General features: G+C 38.6%; 1 protein-coding gene across 1 annotated transcript in view; it reads right to left on the reverse strand.

Annotated features, from left to right (window-relative positions):
- LOC147345296 (phospholipid-transporting ATPase ABCA3-like) overlaps positions 1 to 24,676 on the reverse strand; it is a 238,869-nt gene that overhangs the window by 211,434 nt on the left and 2,759 nt on the right. Inside the window, exons 3-5 of the mRNA XM_086375383.1 lie at positions 13,179 to 13,306; positions 9,433 to 9,553; positions 199 to 458 (exon numbers count right to left, since the gene is read on the reverse strand). Of these exons, the coding sequence (XP_086231509.1) occupies positions 199 to 458; positions 9,433 to 9,553; positions 13,179 to 13,306 (509 nt within the window). The remainder of the gene's footprint in view (positions 1 to 198; positions 459 to 9,432; positions 9,554 to 13,178; positions 13,307 to 24,676) is intronic.

Raw genomic sequence — 24,676 nt, forward strand, 5'->3', positions numbered from 1 at the left:
CCAGATCAAGAATTTAGATAAAAGAAAAACACCAGCAAGTTAATAAATGACATAGTATATATATTCTATGCCCAATCTATATTTGTATATTGCTATTGTGTTATAATCATTCATTAGTAACAAAGGTATAGACATAGTTCAAATCTGTGCATAAATCTGTTCCACAGGCCCAAAATGAAACAAAGAAAGTGAATTTACCTTTAATCTGGTTTCCTTTTCCATAACAATGGTCCTGATAAGAGTAAGTTCAGTTAGAGAAAATATAAGTAAAACTGCTAAAGGGAAGAGAGATAAAAAAGAGAGAAAAAAATTATCTTTATAATAAGTAGGGTATGGAAATCTGCTAACAAAAATGTTGACATTTGCAAATAGCATTTCCGCAGCTCTGCCATTATGGTACACAATGATGGCCTTATCTAAGGCATGCTGCACAAGCAGGAATCCACCTTTGTAGTAATCTAAGTGAAAAAACAAAGATTGCCAAGTTCAGTATATTAGGAAACAGCAAGGCAGACACAGAAGTCAATTCAGGTAATTCTAAGTTTTTAACTCATAAAACAAAGCAAATTCACAAAACTTATAACAGTTTGGAATATAAAGAGATAATAAATAGAATGGAATTGCATTACCACCCTTCCTCAAACTAAAATACTTGCATCCAAATGTTACAGTTGGTTTATGTAATATTATCAGTCAAAAGAAATGAGAATTCAAGGAAATACCAGATATACTTTTCTTTAAAAAAAAATTATTTTATTTTTATTTTTTTAATTGAAATTTATTTATTTTAATTGGAGGCTAATTACTTTACAATATTGTATTAGTTTTGCCATACATCAACATGAATCTGCCATGGGTGTACACGTGTTCCCCATTCTGAACCCCCCTCCCACCTCCCTCCCCGTACCATTCCTCTGGGTCATCCCAGTGCACCAGCCCCAAGCAACCTGTATCCTGCATTGAACCTGCACTGGCGATTCGTTTCTTATATGATATTATACACGTTTCAGTGCCATTCTCCCAAATCGTCCCACCCTCTCCCTCTCCCACAGAGTCCAAAAGATTGTTCTATACATCTGTGTCTCTTTTGCTGTCTCACATACAGGGTTATCGTCACCATCTTTCTAAATTTCATATATATGCATTAGTATACTGTATAAACTCAAAATGGATTAAAGATCTAAACGTAAGACCAGAAACTATAAAACTCCTAGAGGAGAACATAGGCAAAACACTTTACGACATAAATCACAGCAGGATCCTCCATGACCCAGAATATTGGAAATAAAAGCAAAAATAAACAAATGGGACCTAATTAAAATTAAAAGGTTCTGCACAACAAAGGAAACTATAAGCAAGGTGAAAAAACAGCCTTCAGAATGGGAGAAAATAATAGCAAATGAAGCAACTGACAAACAACTAATCTCAAAAATATACAAGCAACTCCTACAGCTCAACTCCAGAAAAATAAGCCACCCAATTAAAAAATGGGCCAAAGAACTAAACATACATTTCTCTAAAGAAGACATACAGATGGCTAACAAACACATGAAAAGATGCTCAACATCACTCATTATCAGAGAAATGAAAATCAAAACCACAATGAGGTACCATTTCACACCAGTCAGAATGGCTGCGATCCAAAAGTCTACAAATAATAAATGCTGGAGAGGGTGTGGAGAAAAGGGAACCCTCTTACACTGTTGGTGGGAATGCAAACTAGTACAGCCACTATGGAGAACAGTGTGAAGATTCCTTAAAAAAATGGAAATAGAACTGCCTTATGACCCAGCAATCCCACTGCTGGGCATACACACTAAAGAAACCAGAATTGAAAGAGACACATGTACCCCAATGTTCATCACAGCACTGTTTATAATAGCCAGGACATGGAAGCAACCTAGATGTTCATCAGGAGACGAATGGATAAGAAAGCTGTGGTACATATACACAATGGAGTATTACTCAGCCATTAAAAAGAATACATTTGAATCAGTTCTAATGAGGTGGTTGAAACTGGAGCTGATTATACAGAGTGAAGTAAGCCAGAAAGAAAAACACCAGATATACTTTTCTATACTGGACACATGCATAGAAATGAATTTTAAAACAAGATATGACATGATTCCATCTACAATAGCATTGAAAAGAATAAAATACATAGGAAGAAACTTAACCAAAGAGGTAAATTACTTGTACACTTAAAACTACAAAGCATTCCTGAAATTAATAAAGAAGACACAAATAAATCAAAAGACATTTGTGCTCATGAGTTGGAAGACAATATTCATACTAATCAAGAGTTTTCTACAGATTCAATATAATCTTTATCAAAACCCCAAATGCATTTTTGTAGAAATAGACAAAAATCCTAAAATCCATATGAAATTTCAAAAGATTCTGAGTAGCCAAAATAATCCTGAGCAAGAAAAACACTTGTTCTTTTAAGCTGGAGGACTCGCATATCCTGATTTTAAAATAAATTAGGAAGTTACAGTAATCAAAAGAGTATGGTATTGGCATAAAGACAGACATAGAGACAAATGGAAAACAACAGATGACCCAGAAATAAACTCTCATATATGGTCAAATGATCTTTGTTAAGGGCATTGGGCAAAAAAATACAGTCTCTTCAAAAGAAATGGTGTTGGATAAACTGGAAGTCCACATGCAAAAGAATGAATTTGGATCCGTACCTTATACCAAAAATTAAATGAAAATGGATCAAATATCTAAACACAAGACCTGACATTGTAAAACACAAAGAAGAAAACAAAGGGCAAATTATTCATGACATTGGATTAGGTGATTTCTCAGACATGACATCAAAAGCACATGGGACCAGCAAAAATAAACAAAGTAGACTACATCACACTTAAGAATGTTTCCACAGCAAAGGGAACAATCAACAGAATGAAAAGGCAACCAATGAAATGGGGGAAAATATTTATAAACCGTAAAATGTATAAAGGGCTAATATTCAGAATATATAAAGAACATCTAAAACTCAACAACAACTAAACAACCATATTAAAAAATATGAATGACGTGAACAGATATTTCTTCAAAAAAATATACAAGGGGACAAAAAGCAAATGAAAAAAAAATAATCAAATTCACTAGTCATCAGGGAAATGCATATCAAAACCACAAGATGCCACCTCACACCTGTCGGATGGCCACTACCAAAACAGAGAAAATAAAACATTTTGGTGAAGATGTAAGGAAACTGAAATCCTTGTGAACTACTGGTAGAAGTATAAAATGGTGCACTTGCAATGGAAAACAGGATGGAGGTTTCTCAAAATATTACAAATAATTGCCATAAAATCCAATAATTACATTTGAGTATATAAAGAATTGAAAACAGGATCTCAGTGAAATATCTGCACACACATATTCATTGCATCATTATTCACAATAGCCAAAAGATGAAAGCAACCTAAATGTTCTTTGATAGATAAATGGATAAACCAACTGTGGTATGTGTGTGTGTGTGTGTATACACCAATGCCAAACAGGCTGAAGTTGAATAGTTCTGTGATGACCTACAAGACCTTCTAGAACTAACACCAAAAAACGATGTCCTTTTCATCATAGGAGACTGGAATGTAAAAGTAGGAAGTCAAGAGATACCTGGAGTAACAGGCAAATTTGGCCTTGGAGTACAAAATGAAGCAGGGCAAAAGCTAACAGAGTTTTGCCAAGAGAATGTACCGATAACAGCAAAAATCCTCTTCCAACAACACAAGAGACAACTCTACACATGGACATTACCAGATGGTCAATACCTCAATCAGATTAATTATATTCTTTGCAGCCAAAGATGGAGAAGTTCTATAGAGTCAGCAAAAGCAAGACCAGGAACTGACTATAGCTCAAATCATGAAATTCTTATTGCAAAATTCAGACTTAAATTGAAGAATGTAGGGAAAACCACTAGACCATTAGAGTATGACCTAAATGAAATCCCTTACAATTATACAGTGGAAGTGCAAATAGATTCAAGGGATTAGATCTGATAGACAGAGTGCCTAAAGAACTATGGATAGAGGTTCATGATATTGTACAGGAGGTGGTGCCCTAATACCATCCCTAAGAAAAAGAAATGCAAAAAGGCAAAATGGTTGTCTGAGGAGGCCTTATGAATAGCTGAGAAAAAAAGAGAAGTAAAAGGCAAAGGAGAAAAGGAAAGATAAACCCATCTGAATGCAAAGTTCCAAAGAATAGCAAGGAGAGATAAGAAAACCTTCCTAAGTGATCAGTGCAAAGAAACAGAGGAAAAGAATAGAAAGGGAAAGACTAGAGATCTCTTCAAGAAAATTAGAGACACCAAGGAAACATTTCATGCAAAGATGGGCACAATAAAGGACAGAAATGGTATAGACATAAAAGAAGCAGAAGATATTAAGAAAAGGTGGCAAGAATACACAGAAGAAAACTATACAAAAAAGATCTTGACCCATATAAGCACAATGGTGTGATCACCTACCTAGAGCCAGACATCCTGGAATGTGAAGTCAAGTGGGATTTAGGAAGCATCACTACAAACAAAGCTAGTGGAGGTGATGGAATTCCTGTGGGGTGTGTGTGTGTGTGTGTGTGTGTGTGTGTATACACCAATGCCAAACAGGCTGAAGTTGAATGGTTCTATGATGACCTACAAGACCTTCTAGAACTAACACCAAAAAACGATGTCCTTTTCATCATAGGAGACTGGAATGTAAAAGTAGAAAAGAACTATATTTGAATAGTTGAGCTATTTCAAATCCTAAAAGATGGTGCTGTGAAAGTGCTACACTCAATATGCCAGCAAATTTGGAAGATGCAGCAAGGGCCACAGGACTGGAAAAGGTCAATTTTCATTCCAATCCCAAAGAAAGGCAATGCCAAAGAATGCTCAAACTACCGCACAATTGCACCCATCTCACATGCTAGCAAAGTAATACTCAAAATTATCCAAGTCAGGCTTCAACAGTAGGTGAACCATGAACTTCCAGAAGTTCAAGCTGGATTTAGAAAAGGCAGAGGAACCAGAGACCAAATTGCCAACATCCACTGGATCATCAAAAAAGCAAGAGAGTTCCACAAAAACATCTACTTCTGCTTTATTGACTATGTCAGAACCTTTGACTGTGTGGATCACAACAAACTGTGGAAAATTCTTCAAGAGATGGGAATATCAGACCACTTTACCTGCCTCCAGAGAAATCTGTATTCAGTCAAGAAGCATTAGTTAGAACAGTACATGGAACAAGAGACTGGTTCCAAATTGGGAAAGGAGTACGTGAAAGCTGTACATTGTCACCAGGCTTATTTAGCTTCTATGCAGAGTGAATCATGCAAAATGCCAGGCTGGATGAAGCAAAGCTGGAATCAAGATTGCCAGGAGAAATATTAATAATCTCAGATATGCAGATGACACCACCCTTATGGCAGAAACCAAAGATGAACTAAAGAGCCTCTTGATGAAAGTGAAAGAGGAGAATGAAAAAGCTGGCTTAAAACCCAGCATTCAAAAGATTAAGATCATGGCATCTGATCCCATCGCTTCATGGAAAATAGGTGGGGAAACAATGGAAACAATGACAGACTTTATTTTCTTGGGCTCTAAAATCACTGCAGATGGCAACAACAGCCATGAAATTAAAAGATGCTTGCTCCTTGGAAGAAAAGCTGTGACCAACCTAGACAGCATATTAAAAAGCAGAGACATTATTTTGCCAACAAAAGTTCATCTAGTCAAAGCTATGGTTTTTCCAGTAGTCATGTATGGATGTGAGAGTTGGACCATAAAGAAAGCTGAGTGCCAAAGAACTGATGCTTTTGAACTGTGTGTTGGAGAAGACTCCTGAGAGTCCATTGGACTGCAAGGAGATCAAACCAGTCAATCCTAAAGGAAGTAAGTCCTGAATATTCGTTGGAAGGACTGATGCTGAAGCTGAAGCCCCAGTACTTTGGCCACCTGATGTGAGGAACTGATTCATTTGAAAAGACCTTAATGCTGGGAAAGATTGAAGGCAGGAGGAGGAGACGATGGAGGATGAGACGGTTGAATGACATCATTGACTTTCTGGACATGAGTTTGAGCAAGCTCCAGGAGTTGGTGATGGACAGGAAGCCTGGCATGCTGCAAAAGCCCATGGGGTCACAAATATTTGCACACGACTGAGCAACTGAACTGAAATGACCTATGATGGAATATTATTCAGCCTTGAAAAAGAATAAAATTCTGTTATATGCTACAAGATGGATAAGTCTTGAGGACATTATGCACAAAAATACAATTAATGCATGATTCCACTTAAATGAAATATCTAGAGTAGTCAAAGTCATAGAAACATAAAATAGAATGGTGGTCTCCAAGGGCTGGAAGGAGGGGAAAATGAGGAGTTGTTGCTTAATTGGTGCAGGGTTTTATTTTTACAAGATTAAATAGTTCTGGAGATCTGCTACACAATAATATACCTTTGTTGTACACTTAAGAAAATGGATCTCATGTTTAATACTCTTATTACAATTTTTGTAAATATCACACTCAAATTTCACTGAACTAATTCTGATCATCTCTTCTACCACTTAGCTGATTTAACTGGTCCAGGTCCTAATAGTTAATACCATAGATTTTCACTGTTGAAGGGGATTTAAAAGATCACTTACTCCAAATACTCATTTTTCACCTTAAGAAACTTGATCCAGTGTGTTTAAGCTCATAAAGGTACTGACTAACAGAGTCTGAGAAAGAAACATCAAATCACTTGACTCCCAGTCACTATAGTATAATGTCATTTACAAGGAGACTATCTCTTCATACCAGTTTTTAATATTAATTTGCTACACAGTATCATTCAATAGGTGAAATCTGTCTAAACTTTCTTTCTTTATAGTAGGTTTTTTAAGGAAAGCCTCCCTTGAGGAATAGCATATATTTAAATGTTTTTATGGGACCAAAGCTTCTTTTTGGTTTTAAACTACTATTTTCCCACTAAGATCATGCACTTTTCAATTAACCTACTCTCACAACTATACTTAGGATGCAGCATACTAATTTTTAAAAAGGCCACTTTTGGTTAGAGAAATACTCAGTGTTTTTGATAAGAATGACAAGACACTACACAATCCCACCACTCTAACTTTCTTTATTTTTAGACAGCCATTCTAATTTTTATACAGACCATTATACATTTTTGTAATTCTATCCGTATGGTTCTGTATTTACCAGGTTTGATGATGATTATTTTTTATCACTACACAGTAGTCTGTCATACTGATATATCATCATGTTCTTGATAATGGTAAACTACACATAGCTTTTGTCTTCTGCTGAATAATTCAGTAAAGACAAATTCTCAGGATTGTTAGTTAATTCAAGTCCTCTATTTTGTGTTTGTTTGTTTTGGGGGGGGGGGGTGGGTGCTTCCCTGATGGCTCAGATGGTAAAGCATCTGCCTGCAGTGCAGGAGACCTGGGTTTGATCCCTGGGTTGGGAAGATCCCCTGGAGAAGGAAATGGCAACCCACTCCAGTACTCTTGCCTGGAAAATTCCATGGACTGAGGAGCCTGGTAGGCTACAGTCCATGGGGTCACAAAGAGTCGGACACAACTGAGAGACTTCACTTTCACTTTCTGTTGTTTTTTTATCCCTAAAGTTAACCTATGTAATTTAAAAACAATTTAAAACTACCATTGCATAATGAAACATCATTCATCAAAATAACTGCCCCAAAATAATACAGGAACCATAAGCATGCAAATAGTGTTAGTAAATGAAGACATGTCTATGTCAGCACAGTGAACATTTACCAAAAACGACTAAATAAATTCATGCATATACATTGATAAAAGTTCAGGAAATGATCGAAGGTAATACAAAGATACTTTCCAAATGTATCAGTTCAGTTCAGTTCAGTCACTCAGTCATATCCAACTCTGCAACCCCATGGACTGCGGCACGCCAGGCCTTCCTGTCCATCACCAACTCCCAGAGTTCAAACTCATGTCCATTGAGTCAGTGATGCCATCCAACCATCTCATTCTCTGTCCTCCCCTTCTCTTCCCACCTTCAATCTTTCCCAGCATAAGTGTCATTTCAAATGAGTCAGTTCTTCCCATCAGGTGGCCAGAGTATTGGAGCTTAAGCTTCAGCCATCAGTCCTTCCAATGAATATTCAGGACTGATTTCCTTTACTATGGACTGGTTTGATCTCTTTGCAGTCCAAGTGACTCTTAAGAGTCTTCTCCAACACCACAGTTCAAAAGCATCAATTCTTTGACGCTCAGCTTTCTTTATAATCCAACTCTCACATCCATACATGACCACTGGAAAAACAATAGCTTTGACTAGACAAACCTTTGTTGGCAAAGTAATGTCTCTGCTTTTCAATACGCTGTCTAGGTTAGTCATAACTTTTCTTCCAAGGAGTAAGCGTCTTTTAATTTCATGGCTGCAGTCACCATCTGCAGTGATTTTGGAGCCCAAGAAAATAAAGTCTGTCACTGTTTTTCACTGTTTCCCCATCTATTTGCCATCAAGTGATGGGACTGGATGCTATGATCTTAGTTTTCTGAATGTTGAGTTTTAAGCCAATTTTTTCACTCTCCTCTTTCACTTTCATCAAGAGGCTCTTTAGTTCCTCACTTTCTACCATAAGGGTGGTGTCATCTGCATATCTGAGGTTATTGAGATTTTTCCCAGCAATCTTGATTCCAGCTTGTGTTTCTTCCAGTCCAGCGTTTCTCATGATGTACTCTGCATATAAGTTAAATAAGCACAGTGCCAATATACAGCCTTGATGTACTCCTTTCCCAATTTGGAACCAGTTTGTTGTTCCATGTCCAGTTCTAGCTGTTGCTTCTTGACCTGCCTACAGGTTTTCCAAGAGGCAGGTAAGGTGGTCTGGTATTCTCATCTCTTTAAGAATTTTCCAGAGTTTGTTGTGATCCACACGGTCAAAGGCTTTGGCATAGTCAATAAAGTAGAAGTAGATGTTTTTCTGGAACTCTCTTGCTTTTTCAATGATCCAACAGATGTTGACAATTTGATCTCTGGTTCCTCTACCTTTTCTAAATCCAGCTTGAACTTCTGGAAGTTCATGGTTCACATACTGTTGAAGCCTGGCTTAGAGAATTGTAAGCATTATTTTACTAGCGTGTGAGATGAGTGCAATTGTGCGGTAGTTTGAGCATTCTTTGGCATTGCCTTTCTCTGGGATTGGAATGAAAACTGACCTTTTCCAGTCCTGTGGCCACTGTTGAGTTTTCCAAACATATAATGTTTTCTATATGCTTGTTTTACCATAAAAACTAAATTTAAAAAACTTGCTGTCACAATTCACAAAGAAACACATTTCTCACATGTTGAAAAAAACTGTTAAATGACTGCCAGACTGGACAACCAAAATAATAATTAAGTGTGCTTAAGGATATGCTCACCAGGACTTCCCCCTTCTGTGGAACTCGGGTTCCTGGGTCCTCGAGAGGGATTTACTGGAAAGAGAAGTTCTGTAAACCACGGAGTGTTTTTTATAGAATGGAAACGCAGACGATATTTTACCTAGAACGAACAATAATAGAAAACAAATATTTTAAGTCAATAAACATCAAAAAGCAAATACTAGCCATGAAAGGTACATAAAATACAAAGTTAAAAGTTGTGTTTTGAGGACAAGTGAGCAATGTAGAATTCTAAATGAGGAGAAACGACAGTATCACTGTCAACAGGGAACAAGTACAGGACTCACATCCTATAATCACAGTCATAATTTAAAATTGACTAAATTTACATGTTTCCTCTTTTATCTCCATGGCCTTTTGCATTTGAGTTTCAAAAACACAGTAGTGGTACCTTCTTTGATCATTATGAATGAATTATCTACACGGAGAACTGACCTGCCTACTTCCCTGGTGGGAGAAAGAAATGGCAACCCACTTCAGCATTCTTGTCTGGGAAATCCCACAGACAGAGACGTCTGGCAGGCTCCAGCCCATGGGGTCACAAAGAGGTGAACATGACTCAGTGATTAAACAACAATTTCTCTGGTGTCTTCCCTGGTAGCTCAGTGGTAAAGAATACACCTGCTAATGTAGGAGATGCAGGTATGATCCCTGGGTTGGAAGATCCCCTGGAGAAGGAAATTGCAACTCACTCCAGTATTCTTGTCTGGGAAATCCCATAGACAGAGGAGCCTTGTGAGCTATAGTCCATGGGGTCTTACAAAGTCGGTCACCACTTAGCGACTAAACAACAGCAACAACTGGTGAAAATTCAGAAAGTTCTATTATTTCATTTCCCATCATGTTAGCCAAATACAGTAGGGCAAAAATATACCTCCCTCTTCAAAATAATGAGTGACACATAAGGAAAAACCCAGATGAAGAAGAGGAGGGATGATTACATTTAAATGCTGAATGTTGCCTATTTTAAGTATTAAATGAAAAAATAATTATTCACTGTGTCTGAAGAGATAAGTAAACTAAAAGGGTAAATTATAGTAGAATCTGAGTAGCTTAACAAGACAAAAGATTACCGTCACCAACGATCAAGGAAGCAGAACAGAGAAAGGGAGAAGGAACAGGCACCTGCACTATGTCTAGGTAAAAATTCACATAATTCAGTCATTTATAAACAAAGTTTTAACTAGTTACAGCATGCTTAAATATCTTAGTACACAATCCTTGATCTCAGAGATCTCAAAAAGTGTTAAGGGAGCACAGAGGAGGGAAGAGGACACTTGCACTTACACCAAGAGTTTTCTACAATGGATGACAACTATCCAAAGAAAATGAAGGACCTCTAGAGAACACATTCCCTCTCAAAAAGAGGATAAAGTGACCAAAGGCAGAGGAGCAAGAGATAACATAGTACATGCAAAGAACTGCTACTGGTTCAATATTGCTATAACATAAATTTCAGAGAAAGAAGAGACAAAAATGGGGCTGGAAGGGTATTCAGAAACAGGTCACCGATGGCCTTGTATCCTGTGCAAAGAAACTTCTGTAGTCAATGGAGCACCCCTGATGTCTTTAACATAGCAGAGGAACCTGATCTTTTCTGTGTTCTTAATGAATTGTTGTGGTATCCATGTGGATAGAGTAACTTTTGCCTGGGAAATTCAGCTAACATATATAGTTCAGCTACATAAGAGCCACGGGTTGAGGAAAAAAGGAGTATAGTAGGTCTACATTATCCATGAAGTCAGAAAGCAGAGATAAGAAATTTTGTTTGGTAAAGTGTAGAAAAAGAGAACAGATATCTGGGAAAATAACCTGGTGGAAAAATTTTCAGGAATACATTTAAAATGCTAGACACAGAGAATCAACAACAAAAATGAAGTTTGCAACTGTACCAAAGTTACTTGATATTTGGGTCAGGGGATCCACATATACCAATGAAGTTATATAAGCACAAGCACTTTTTTTGAGGCAGTAATTAACATAAAGTAGACATATATGAAAAGAATAAAGTGAGTTTCTTCCCTTCTCCTGGCAAATACTTGCCTCTTAAATGCTGGATCTGGCTCTATGCACAGATACTATAGTTTGATCATTTGTCTCAACCCTACGTAGAACGTCTCTCTCTGGTAAAGAGACACACCAAGTTACCAGGTTCAAAACACTCTACCTTGAGCAATGTTATGAGAGTCTTCTTCAGTGGCTGCAGGTGTCCTAATTCTGATGCAACTTGGCTAAGGCCTAAGAGCTGTTACTAGAGACTTAGAAGAGAAATTAAGTAATTTATTCAAAAGAAAGAAGCCTTTCCTATTGGAATCTGCCAGTGTATGTGTGCATGCTAAGTAGCTTCAGTTGTGTCTGACTCTTTGTGGCCCAATGAACTGTAGTCCACCAGACTCCTCTGTCCATGGAATTCTCCAGGTAAGAATACTGGGGTGGGTTGCCATGTCCTCCTGCAGGGGATCTTCCCCACCCAGGGATCGAACCTGCAACTCCTGTGACTACTGCACTGCAGGCAGATTCTTCACCGCTGAGCCACTGGAAAGCCCTTGCCAGTGTATATGTATCTGCCTTTATTTTAAAGATCAAACTCAAAATATTTAAAGGACATGCAAATTAGCTAGTAGTGGCATTACAGAAGCTTCCATGGCCACCAGAGAGAGAATTAGAATTCTCAAAGTTAAAGCAATCACCTCTTTGGATATGTAGCAACAATATATTAAAGCATGATACCAAGTGCAAAAAAAAGAGGTATTTAGCAGACAATTGTCCTAACAAGAGGGCAGAGAAACTCCTTCTAAAGCTCACAATCCCAGTAATTAAAGCTGCCACAGGCAAAAGATTTCCAGACATGAGTTGGGCTGCTTTTGCGTTTGTTTAATGTTCACATAGTAACAGCTTTATTATAAACTTGACTTTACATGCAAAGTCAGAATGGGAATTACACTTAAAATCAACACACTAAAAAGTTTAAATATCATATATAGGTACGTACTATCTGAAATTCCAGAGATATATAAACAGGTAACAGATATTGCTGCCCATATTTTTTATGTATCTATATTATTATTTTCTTAACCACAGTTTGCAGGACTGGAAACATCTACCTGGCCAGGTAGATTGGCAAAATAAATATCCTTACTAAAGTTCCTATTACTTCATTTTTCTGAATACAAGACCTTAAGAGTGGGTGAGAGTAGCTTAGTAATGTCCGACTCTTTGCGACCCCATGGACTATACAGTCCATGGAATTCTCAGGGCAGAATACTGGAGTGGGTTACCATGTCCTCCTCCAGGGGATCTTCCCAACCCAGGGATAGAACCCAGGTCTCCTGCATTGCAGGCAGATTCTTTACCAGCTGAGCCACCAGGGAAGCCCAAGAATAGTGGAGTGGGTAGCCTATCCCTTCTCCAGCAGATCTTCCAGACCCAGGGATCAAACAGGGGTCTCCTGCACTGCAGGCAGGTTCTTTACCAACTGAGCTACCAGGGAAGCCACAAGACCTTAAGGTCCAGTTTTATTCTTATCAGCATAATGTGACGACTAAAAGCATAGGTATTAAAATAAGTTGGAACTATTAATAGATTCAAATTCCTGCTCTTATATACAGCAGTTATTATCTTGAGCAAGTTATATTTTTTGCCATTTATAAAATCATGATGTTACCTTCATTTCATTAAACCCCCGAAGCTTTGAAATATAAAGTCTTTAGATAAAACTTTCCTACCTTAAGTGGCAATCTGTCATTACTGTTTTTGAATTCATGATCAAATATTATAGCAGCCAGCACAAGAACAGACTGATTTTCATATTTAATATACTTTTCAAAATCTTCTTCTGAAGGAAAGCCTCGAACTGTACAGAGAAAAACAAGCATCATACAAAGCAAAATGTCTAATGATTATTCCTATCTTCCTGTCATTACCATAAATACCGTAATCCTGCCATAGTATTATAAAATTTAGAACATTATTACTCAAATATTGCCATCACAGATGTCCTCATGAATATCTAGGGTACACAAAATTATTATGTATTATAAACTGTATATGATATTTTGAATAATGTTTAACCATTACAATAACTGTATATTAAGGTAATCTGGGACAGGAGAATTTTCTATTGTGTTTTGAAATCTAGTGATTTAAAGAAAAAAAGGTGAAGAGAAATGACATTTATTTCTGTGGGAAGTATGATATTTCAGAGACTAACCTTAAGTTGTAGAATAAAACTACATTTTCAATTATATTTCTCATTCACAAGTGAATCTGTATGAAATTTGGAAATACACTCTCACAAAGCCACTCATACTCAATCACACACATACAAGTAACTTAACTGACTGAAGAATTTTCATAGGAATTAAAAACCACAATCACTTCTAACCAAAATGATCATATGGATCACAGCCTTGGGTACAATGAAGCTATGAGCCATGCTGTGCATGGGCACCCAAGACGGATGGGTCATGGTGGAGAGTTCTGACAAAACATGGTCCCCTGAAGAAGGGAATGGCAAACTACTCCAGTTTCATTGCCTTGAAAACCCCATGAACAGTATGAAAAGGCAAAAGGTAATGATACTGGAAGATGATCCCCACAAGTTGGTAGGTGCCCAATATGCTACTGAGGAAGAGTGGAGAAATGGCTCCAGAAAGAATGAAGAAGCTGGGCCACAGTGGAAATGACTCTCAGTTGTGGATGTGGATGAAAGTAAGTCTGATGCTATAAACAACAATATTGCATAGGAACCTGGAATGTTAGGTCCATGAATCAAGGTAAATCGGATGTAGTCAAGGAAGAGATGGCAAGAGTGAACATCGACATTTTAGGAAATCAGTGGGGAAAAAAATGGACAGTAATCGATGAATTTAATTCAGATAATCATTATATCTAACTGTGGGCAAGAATCCCTTGGAAGAAAGAGAGTAGCTCTCACAGTCAACAAAAGAGGATGCAATCTCAGAAAGGACAGAATGATCTTGGTAAATTTCCAAGACAAACTTTTCAACCTCACAGTAATCCAAGTCTATGTCCTAACCAATAAAGCTGAAGAAGCTGAAGTTAAACAGTTCTATTAAGACCAACAAGATGTTCTAGAACTAACAAGAAAAAAAGATGTCCTTTCCCTCAAAGGAAACTGGAATACAAAGTAAGAAGTAAAGAGATACCTGGGGTAACAGGCAAGTTCGGCCTTGGAGTACAAAATTAAGCAGGGCAAAGGCTAACAGAGTTTTCTGAGATAACACACTGGTCATTGCAAACACTCTCTTCCAAAAACACAAGAGACAACTCTATGCATAGATGTCAAGAGATGGTCAAAACCGAAATCATATTGATTATATTCTTTGCACCAAATATGGAGAAAATTTATACAGTCATCAAAAACAAGACCTTGAGATGAATGTGGCTCAAATCATGGGCTCCTTACTGCAAAATTCAGGATTAAAACTTGAAGAAAGTAGGGAAAAACATTAGGCCATTCAAGTATGACCTAAATCAAATCCCTTATGATTATACAGTGGAAGTGACAAATACATTCAAGGGATTAGGTCTGGTAGATAGAGTGCCTGAAGAACTATGGAAGGAGGTTCATAACATTGTACATGAGGTGGTGTACCATCCCAAAGAAGAAGAAATTCAAGAAGGCAAAGTGGTTGTCTGAGGAGGCCTTAAAAATAGCTGAGAAAAGAAGAAAATGAAAGGAGAGGAGAAAAAAATATATATATGTAACTGAATGCAGTGTTGCAGAAAATAGCAAGGAGAGATAAGATAGCCTTCTTAATTGAACAATGTCAAGAAATAAAGGAAAACAACAGAACAGGAAAGACTAAAGTTCTCTTCGAGAAAACTGGAGATACCAAAGGAATATTTCATGCAAAGATGGGCACAATAAAGGACATAAATGGCAAGGGCCTAAGAGAAGAAGAAGAATAGATTTGAGAAAAGTTGGCAAAAATACACAGAAGAACTATGTAAAAAAAAAAGGTCTTAATGACCTGGAAAACCACAGTGGTGTGCTCACTCACCGAGAGTCAGACACCCTGGAGTGTGAAGTCAAGTGGGTCTTAGGAAGAATTACTATGAACAAAGATAGTGGAAGTTATAGAATTGCAGCTGAGCTATTTCAAATTCTAAAAGATGATGCAGATAAGTTCTGCACTCAATATGGCAGCAAATTTGGAAAACTCAGCAGTGGCCACAGGACTGAAAAAGGTCAGTTTTCATTCCAATCCCAAAGAAAGGCAATGCCAAAGAATGCTCAAACTACCATACAATAATGCTGACGTTACATGCTCACAAGGTAATGCTCAAATCCTTCAAGCCAGAGAACTTCTAGATGTACAAGCTGGATTTAGAAAAGGAAGAGAAATCAGAGATCAAATTGCCATAATTCATTGGATAATAGAAAAAGCAAAGGAATTCTAGAAAAAAATCTACTTCTGCTTCACTGACTACACCAAAGCCTTTGACTGTGTGGATCACAACAAACTGGAAAGTTCTTACAGGGGTGGGAATACTGGACCACCTTACCTGCCTCCTGAGAAACCTGTGTGCAGGTCAAGAAGAAACAGAACCGAATATGGAATGATGGATTGGTTCAAAGTTGGGAAAGCAGTAAATCATGGCTATAGAATGTTACTCTGCTTATTTAACTTATGCAGAGTACATCATGCAAAATGTCAGGCTTGACGAAGCACAAGCTGGAATCAAGATTGCCAAGAGAAATATCAATAACCTCAGATATGCAGATGACACCACTCTTATGGCAGAAAGCGAAGAGGAACTATAGAGCTTCTTAATGAGGGTGAAAGAGGAGAGTGAAAAAGTTGACTTAAAACTCAGCATTCAAAGACTAAGATCATGGCATCTGATCCCATCACTTCATGGCAAATAGATGGGGAAACAGTGGAAACAGTGGCAGACTTTATTTTGGGGGGCTCCAAAATCACTGCAGATGGTGACTGCAGCCATGAAATTAAGAGACGCTTGCTCCTTGGAAGAAAAGCTATGACCAACCTAGACAGCATATTAAAAAGCAGAGACATTATTTTGCCAACAAAAATTCATCTAGTCAAAGCTATGGTTTTTCCAATAGTCATGTATGGATGTGAGAGTTGGACCATAAAGAAAGCTAAGCATCAAAGAATTGATGCTTTTGAACTGTGATGTTGGAGAAGACTCATGAAAGTCCCTTGGACTGCAAGGAGATCAAAGCAGTCAGTCCTAAAGGGAATCAACCGTGACTATTCATTGGAAGGACTGATGCTGAAGCTCCAATACTTTGGTCACCTGATGGGAAGAACTGACTCATTGGAAAAGACTCTGATGCTGGGAAAGATTGAAGGCAGGAGGAGAAGGGGATGACAGAGGACAAGTTGGTTGGATGGCATCACTGACTCCATGGACATGAGTCTGAACAAACTCTGGGAGTTGGTGATAGAGAAGCCTGGTGTGCAGCAGTGCATGGGGTTACAAAGAGTCAGACATGACTGGCCTAATGAACTGACTGACATCATGCAAAATGCCAGGCTGGATGGATCACAAGCTGGAACCAAGATTGCTGGGAGAAATACCAACAGTTTCAGATATGCAGATGATACCACTCTAATGGCTGAAAGCAAAGAGGAACTAAAGCCTCCTGGGGAAGGTGAAAGAGGAGAGTGAAAAAGCTAGCTTAAAACTCAACATTCAAAAAACTATGATCTTGGCATCTGGTTCCATCACTTCGTGGCAAATAGGTGGGGAAAAAGATTAAGCAGTGATAGATTTTATTTTGGGGGGCTCCAAAATCACTGTGGATGGTGACTGCAACCATGAAATTAAAAGACACTTGCTCCTTGGAAGGAAAGCTATGAAAAACCTACACAGCGTATTAAAAAGCAGAGACGTCACTTTGCTGAAAAATGACTACACACTGTCAAAGCTATGATTTTTCCAATAATCATGTGGGGATGTGAGAGTTGGAACATAGAGACTGTGTGTTGAAGAATTGATGATTTTGAACTGTAGTGCTGGAGAAGACTCTTGAGGGTCCCTAGGACTGAAAGGAGATCAAACCTAGTCAATCCTAAAGGAAATCAACCCTGGATTTTCATTGGAAGGACTGATGCTGAACCTGAAGCTCTAATACTTTGGCCCTTTAATGTGAAGTGCTGATTCACTGGAAAAGACCCTGATACTGGAAAGACTGAGAGCAGGAGGAAAAGCAGACAACAGAGGATGATGTGGTTGGGTGGCATCACCACTTCAATGGACAGGAGTTCGAGCAAACTCAGGGAACTAGTGAAGGACAGGGAAGCCTGGAATGCTGCAGTCCATGGGGTTGCAAAGAGTCAGTGGCAACTTAGCAACTGAACAACATCAATGTAAAAAAGATATTAAAGTCTTTGATAGCCTCTATATCAAGAAACATAAATAGCATATTAAGAAATAAGTTGTTAAAAATTGATATCCGTGTTCAAGGATTTAAAGAAAGCCACATTGTGAAAATGTAAAAATTGACATACAGAGCCAATGCAACTCTAATAAAATTCCAAATAGAATTTTTATGTAATGTTAGAAGCTGATTCTTAAATTTGTATAGAAATACAAGGCTGAAGAACAAGGTGAGACAGCTTCCCCTACAGGTTATCAGAACATGATAAAATTATAGTGATTAAGATAGAATCAGACTGACACTGGCTATACAAATAGACCAGTAGAACTCATTAATACATGCATGAATATACAGAAAATTAATTTATGATAAAAATGGAAATAAAGAGTAGTAGGTAAAGAGTGGTCTTTTCCATTAAAAAGTAAGAAGTCAAATGAATATACAAATGGGAACAAATGAAATCTCATATCATAAAAAAAAAGTTCCTTATAAATTGTAGATATCTATGCAAAACAAAAAAATCCCCAAAATACCCATGTCAAGGAGGGTAAGTTTTCCAAACAGAAAACAAAGAACAATAAACTCAAAGGAGAAGATTGATATATTAGGCTTTTTAAAATTAATTGCTATACGGTGGCACCAGTGGTAAAGAACTGGCCTGCCAATGCAGGAGACATAAGCAATGTAGGTTTGATCTCTGGGTCAGAAAGATTCCCTGGAGGAAGGCATGGCAACCCAATCCAGTATTCACAGTCCAGTCCTAAATATTCACTGGAAGCACTGATGCTGAAGCTTAAACTCCAATACTTTGGCCACCTGATGTGAAGAACTGACTCATTGGAAAAGACTCTGATGCTGGGAAAGATTGAAGGCAGAAGGAGAAGGGGATGACAGAGGATGAGATGGTTTGATGGCATCACCGACTTGATGGACATGAGTTTGAACAAGCTCTGGGAGTTGGTGATGGACAGGAAAGCCTGGAATGCTGCAGTCCATAGGATCACAAAGAGCTGGACAAGACTGGAGCAACTAAACTGAACTGATTCTTTTCCATTATTGTGTATCACAGTATACTGAATATATTTTCCTGAGCTATGTGGTACGTCCTTATTCATTATATATTCTGTATATACTAGTTTGCATCTGCTAATCCCAAATTCCCAATCCTTCCATCCTCTACCCTCCTCCCCCTTGGCAAGGACAAATCTCTTTTCTGTTTGTGAGTCTATTTGGTTTCATAGACATATTTCTTTGTGTTGTGTTTTAGATTCTATGTGTTATAGCATATGGTATTGGTCTTTCTCTCTCTGACTTACTTCTCTTAGTATGATAAGGTCTAAGTTCACCCATGTTGCTTCAAATGACATTATTTCATTATTTTTTAAGACTGAGTAATTTTGCATTATATATGTATACATATAATGACATATGGATAATGGCATACATATACTATATATAATGTCTTATTATATATATATATATGACATCTTCTTCACTCATACATGTGTCAATGAACATTTAGTTTGTTTCCTCTTGGTTACTGTAAATAGTGCTACAATGAACATATGGGTGCATGTGTCTTTTTGAATTATAGTTTTGTCTGGGTACATGCTACCAGGAGTGGAATTGCCTACTATGTGGAAACTCTGTTTTTAGTTTTTTCAGGAACCTCCATACTGTTTTCCATACTGGCTGAACCGATTTACATTTCTACCAACAGTGTAAGAGTTTCTTTTTTGTTCACAACCTCACCAATATTTATTATTTGTAGACTATTAAATAATGTCCATTCTGACAATTGTGAGATGATAACTCATTACAGTTTTTATCTCCATTTCTCTAATAATTAGCAATGTTTTGAGCATCTTTTCGTGGGTTTTAGGCCATTTGTATGTTTTCCTTGGAGAAATGTCTATTTAGATCTTCTCCCCATTTTTTGATTGACTTTTGATTTTTTGTTGTTGAGTTGTATGAGCTGTTAGTATGTTTTGGAAATTAAGGCTTTGTCAGTTGCATTATTTGCAATCCTCCCAGCCTTTACATTTTGTTTATGATTTCCTTTGCTGTACAAAAGTGTATAAGTTTGATTCGCTTCCATTTGTTTATTTTTGCTTTTATTTTTATTGCCTTGGGAGGCTGACCTGAGAAAATATTGGTATACTTTATGTCATTTGCCTACATTCTCTTCTAGGAGTTTTATGGTGTCCTCTTACATTTAAGTTTTTAAGTCATTTTGAGTTATTTTTGTGCATGGTGTGAGGATGTGTTGTAACTTCTTTGATTTACACGTGGCTGTCCAGCTTTTCCAATACCACTTGCTGAAGACAATGTCTTTTCCTCGTTGTATATTCTACCTCTTTGTCAAGGATTAATTGTCCATAGGTGTGTGAGTTTATTTTTCTCTATTCTGTTCCAGTGATTCATGGTCTATGTTTTGGTGAATACCACGCTGTTTTCATGACTTTAGCTTTGCACTGTTGTCTGATGACTGGAAGGGTTATGCCTCCTGATTTGTTCTTTTCCCTCAAGATTGCATTGGTAATTCTCAGTCTGTTATGTTTCCATGTAAATTTTAAAATAATTTGTTCTAGTTCTGTGGGTAATTTGATAAGGATCACATCAAATCCATAGATTGCTTTGGGTAGTATGCCTGTTTTAACAAGATTAATTCTTCCAATCCAAGAGTGTGGGATATCTTTGCCTTTCTTTGAATTATCTTCAGTTTCCTTTATTGATGTTTCATAGTTATCAGCATATAAATCTTTCATCTCCTTGGTCAATATTTTTTATGTGATTTTAAGGGAATTGTTTATTTACATTTGCTTTTCCTAACTTCTTTGAGAATTTTTGCCTATGTATTCATCAAATATAATATATTGGCCTGTAATTTTCTTTTATGCTAGTGTCTTTATCAGGTTTTGCTATCAGGGTGATGGTGTCTTCACAGAATGTCTTTGGAAGCATTCCTTCTTCTTCAATCTTTTGGAAGAGTTCAAGAATGATTGGTATAAGTACTTCTTTGTATGTCTGGTAGAATTCTCCTGAAAGACATCTGATCCCTGACTTTTGTTTGGAGGGAAGTTTTTTTTTTTTATTGATTTCTTTTTGGTGGGTTGTATGTTTCTTAAAAGTTGTCCATTTCTCCTAGGTTGTAAAATTTGTTTGTTGTATAATCGCTTAGAGGAGAACATAGGCAAAACACTCTCTGACATACATCACAGCAGGATCCTCTATGATCCACCTCCCAGAATATTGGAAATAAAAGTAAAAATAAACAAATGGGACCTAATTAAACTTAAAAGCTTCTGCACATCAAAGGAAACTATTAGCAAGGTGAAAAGACAGCCTTCAGAATGGGAGAAAATAATAGCAAATGAAGCAACCGACAAACAACTAATCTCAAAAATATACAAGCAACTCCTACAGCTCAACTCCAGAAAAATAAATGACCCAATCAAAAAATGGGCCAAAGATCTAAATAGACATTTCTCCAAAGAAGACATACAGATGGCTAACAAACACATGAAAAGATGCTCAACATCACTCATTATCAGAGAAATGCAAATCAAAACCACTATGAGGTACCATTTCACACCAGTCAGAATGGCTGCGATCCAAAAGTCTACAAATAATAAATGCTGGAGAGGGTGTGGAGAAAAGGGAACCCTCTTACACTGTTGGTGGAAATGCAAACTAGTACAGCCACTATGGAGAACAGTGTGGAGATTCCTTAAAAACTGGAAATAGAACTGCCTTATGACCCAGCAATCCCACTGCTGGGCATACACACTGAGGGAACCAGAAGGGAAAGAGACACGTGTACCCCAATGTTCATCGCAGCACTGTTTATAATAGCCAGGACATGGAAGCAACCTAGATGTCCATCAGCAGATGAATGGATAAGAAAGCTTTGGTACATATACACAATGGAGTATTACTCAGCCATTAAAAAGAATACATTTGAATCAGTTCTAATGAGGTGGATGAAACTGGAGCCTATTATACAGAGTGAAGTAAGCCAGAAGGAAAAACACCAATACAGTATACTAACGCATATATATGGAATTTAGAAAGATGGTAACGATAACCCTGTATACGAGACAGCAAAAGAGACACTGATGTATAGAACAGTCTTATGGACTCTGTGGGAGAGGGAGAGGGTGGGAAGATTTGGGAGAATGGCATTGAAACATGTGAAATGTCATGTATGAAACGAGATGCCAGTCCAGGTTCAATGCACGATGCTGGATGCTTGGGGCTGGTGCACTGGGACGACCCAGAGGGATGGTGTGGGGAGGGAGGAGGGAGGAGGGTTCAGGATGGGGAACACATGTATACTAATTAAATAATTTTCTATTAAAGAAAAAAAAATTCTCTTATGGTTTTTTGTAATTCTGTGGCATCAGTTGTGATTTCTCCTCTTTCATTTCTTATTTTGTTTATTTGGGTCTTTTCTCTTTCCTTCTTGATGAGCCTGGACAGAGGTTTGTCAACTTTGTTTACTCTTCAAAGAACCAGCTCTTGATTTTACTGTTTTTTTAATCTCTATTTTATTTCTTTCCTCTCTAATTTTATTATCTCCTTCCTTCTGCTGACTTTATGTTTTATTTGTTCTTTTTTTTTTAATGTGATGGCAATCCTACTTAAATTTTTTTTTATTTTTAAACTTTACAGTATTGTATTGGTTTTGCCAAATATCGAGATGAATCCGCCACAGGTATACATGTATTCCCCATCCTGAGCCCTCCTCCCTCCTCCCTCCCCATACCGTCCCTCTGGGTCGTCCCAGTGCACCAGCCCCAAGCATCCAGTATCATGCATCGAACCTGGACTGGCAACTCGTTTCATACATGATCTTTTAATTGGGAGTGGTTCCTCTGCCTCTTCATTTTACTTATACTTCTCTTGCTCAATGAGTTTAGGAGAAACAATTATTTACTGCGGTTTTAGAGGGCTATTTTTGTGTAGGAGTCCCTCTGCATAACCTGTGTGGATTTAACCATTTTTGGTGTGAGAATTATTTTTTAGTGTAGCTGTCTGCCACCTCTTTCTTCAGTGTGTGCTGGCCATTATCCTCCTAGTAGAAAGTGTGACTGACATTGCGGTGACTAGAGCCTACACTGGTTACTGATCAGGTTATCTTCTTTTACTCTGTGGTTGTCACTGCCCTGTCAAGGCTGGTTCTGTTCCCTAGTTGCTGGAGTAGAAGCCCCCAGATTCATTTCTGAGCTGTTTCTGCAGTATGAGGTATGCTGGATTAGGGCTCTCCCACGAGGATAGAACCACTGAGTATTCTGCCAGGGCCGTTCACTGGATGAGTATACTCTGTTGTGCCACCTGTCACCCATTATGTGGGCTCACAAAGTGCACTGTTTCTGGCACTGCCCTTGGCCCCATCTCAACCTTTGGGAATGCTGGCAATCAGCCCTGGTGTCCCTCACGTGTTGTTTTCACAAGGCCATCAATGCAGATACGCTGAAGGCAGGTTCTAAGACTGCAGTAGTCATGCACCTAGACCTGCTTGTGAGAGCTATGGAGCCAGCCCAGACTCTATCCTGACCCTGCCCCGCTATGTATGTGCCCACAAATACACAGCTGCTAAGGCCAGACCTGTTCTCTCCATAGGAGCACCTATTGTCCACTCAGATGTCCTACAGATGCTGAATTTACAAACTGGTGATGGGCAGATATGTAAATCTGAGACTTGCACAGCTGTGGGAAGAGATTTCAGCCTTGCTTCCTAGGTCCCACTGCCCCTGCAGCTCAGCTGTGGTTTCAGCCTTGCCTCTGCAGTGGGTAAACCACTGAAGTCTGTTCCCAGAGCCTGCCAAGGAGGTGGCTGGGGCGTGGGAGCCCAGAGCCCATAAAGACCAGGGCCAGCACATGGAGAAAGAAGCTGCATTGGCAACCCTACCCCTTCCTTCAAGCTCCACTTAACAGTGGCCTGTTGACCACGCTTCTATAATAGGCCCAGACTTCTTCCTCAAACACCCCTGGTTACTGCCTTACTACACCCCAGCCCCTTTTGGCTGTCTCTGTGCAGCCAATAGAAATCCTCTCCCTGGGTCTGTCCTCTAAACACCAAGTTCAGCACCCAGCCCTTGTCTGTACCATGGACATGTGTCTCAAGCTGAAGAGTTCAGGACAATGGCACAGCCCATATGTTCAGGTCTTTCTCTGCTCTGCCCACCTACCACAAGCTGGTTCTTGTGCTCTCCTCTGAGACTCTGATGCTCCCTTTCTGTCCCAGCTGATCTCCCCACCCATGAGGGGGCTTCCCTTGGTATGAGAATCTTTCCTGTTTTTCAGCCGCCTATCAGGGGCACAGGCCCTTCATTGCTGTATGTGGGCTTTCTCTAGTTGTGGTGAGCAGGGGCTACTTTCTAGCTGTAATGTGTGGGCTTCTCTTGTTGCAGTGGCTCCTCTTATTGTGGAGCATGGGCTCGAGGGCATGTGGACTTCAGTAGCTGCAGTGCATGAACTTAGCAGTTGTGGCTTGCAGGCTCTAGGGTGTGTGGGCTGAGTAGCTGCGGCACACAGGCATAGCTGCCCCACAGGATATGATATCTTCCCAAACCAGGGATCAAACCCATGTTGCCTGCTGCTGCTGCTGCTGCTGCTAAGTTGCTTCAGTCGTGTCCGACTCTGTGTGACCCCATAGATGGCAACCCACCAGGCTCCCCCGTCCCTGGGATTCTCCAGGCAAGAACACTTCCTTGGAGAACATTTCCTTCTCCAATGCATGAAAGTGAAAAGTGAAAGTGAAGTCGCTCAGTCGTGTCTGACTCTTAGCGACCCAGAGGAGCCTACCATGCTCCTCTGTCCATGGGATTTTCCAGGCATTGA

This window comes from Bos grunniens, chromosome 25 (genome assembly GCF_055505025.1).
Source record: "Bos grunniens cultivar Pamir isolate PY7600 chromosome 25, Bosgru_T2T1.0, whole genome shotgun sequence".
Classification (NCBI taxonomy): domain Eukaryota; kingdom Metazoa; phylum Chordata; class Mammalia; order Artiodactyla; family Bovidae; genus Bos; species Bos grunniens.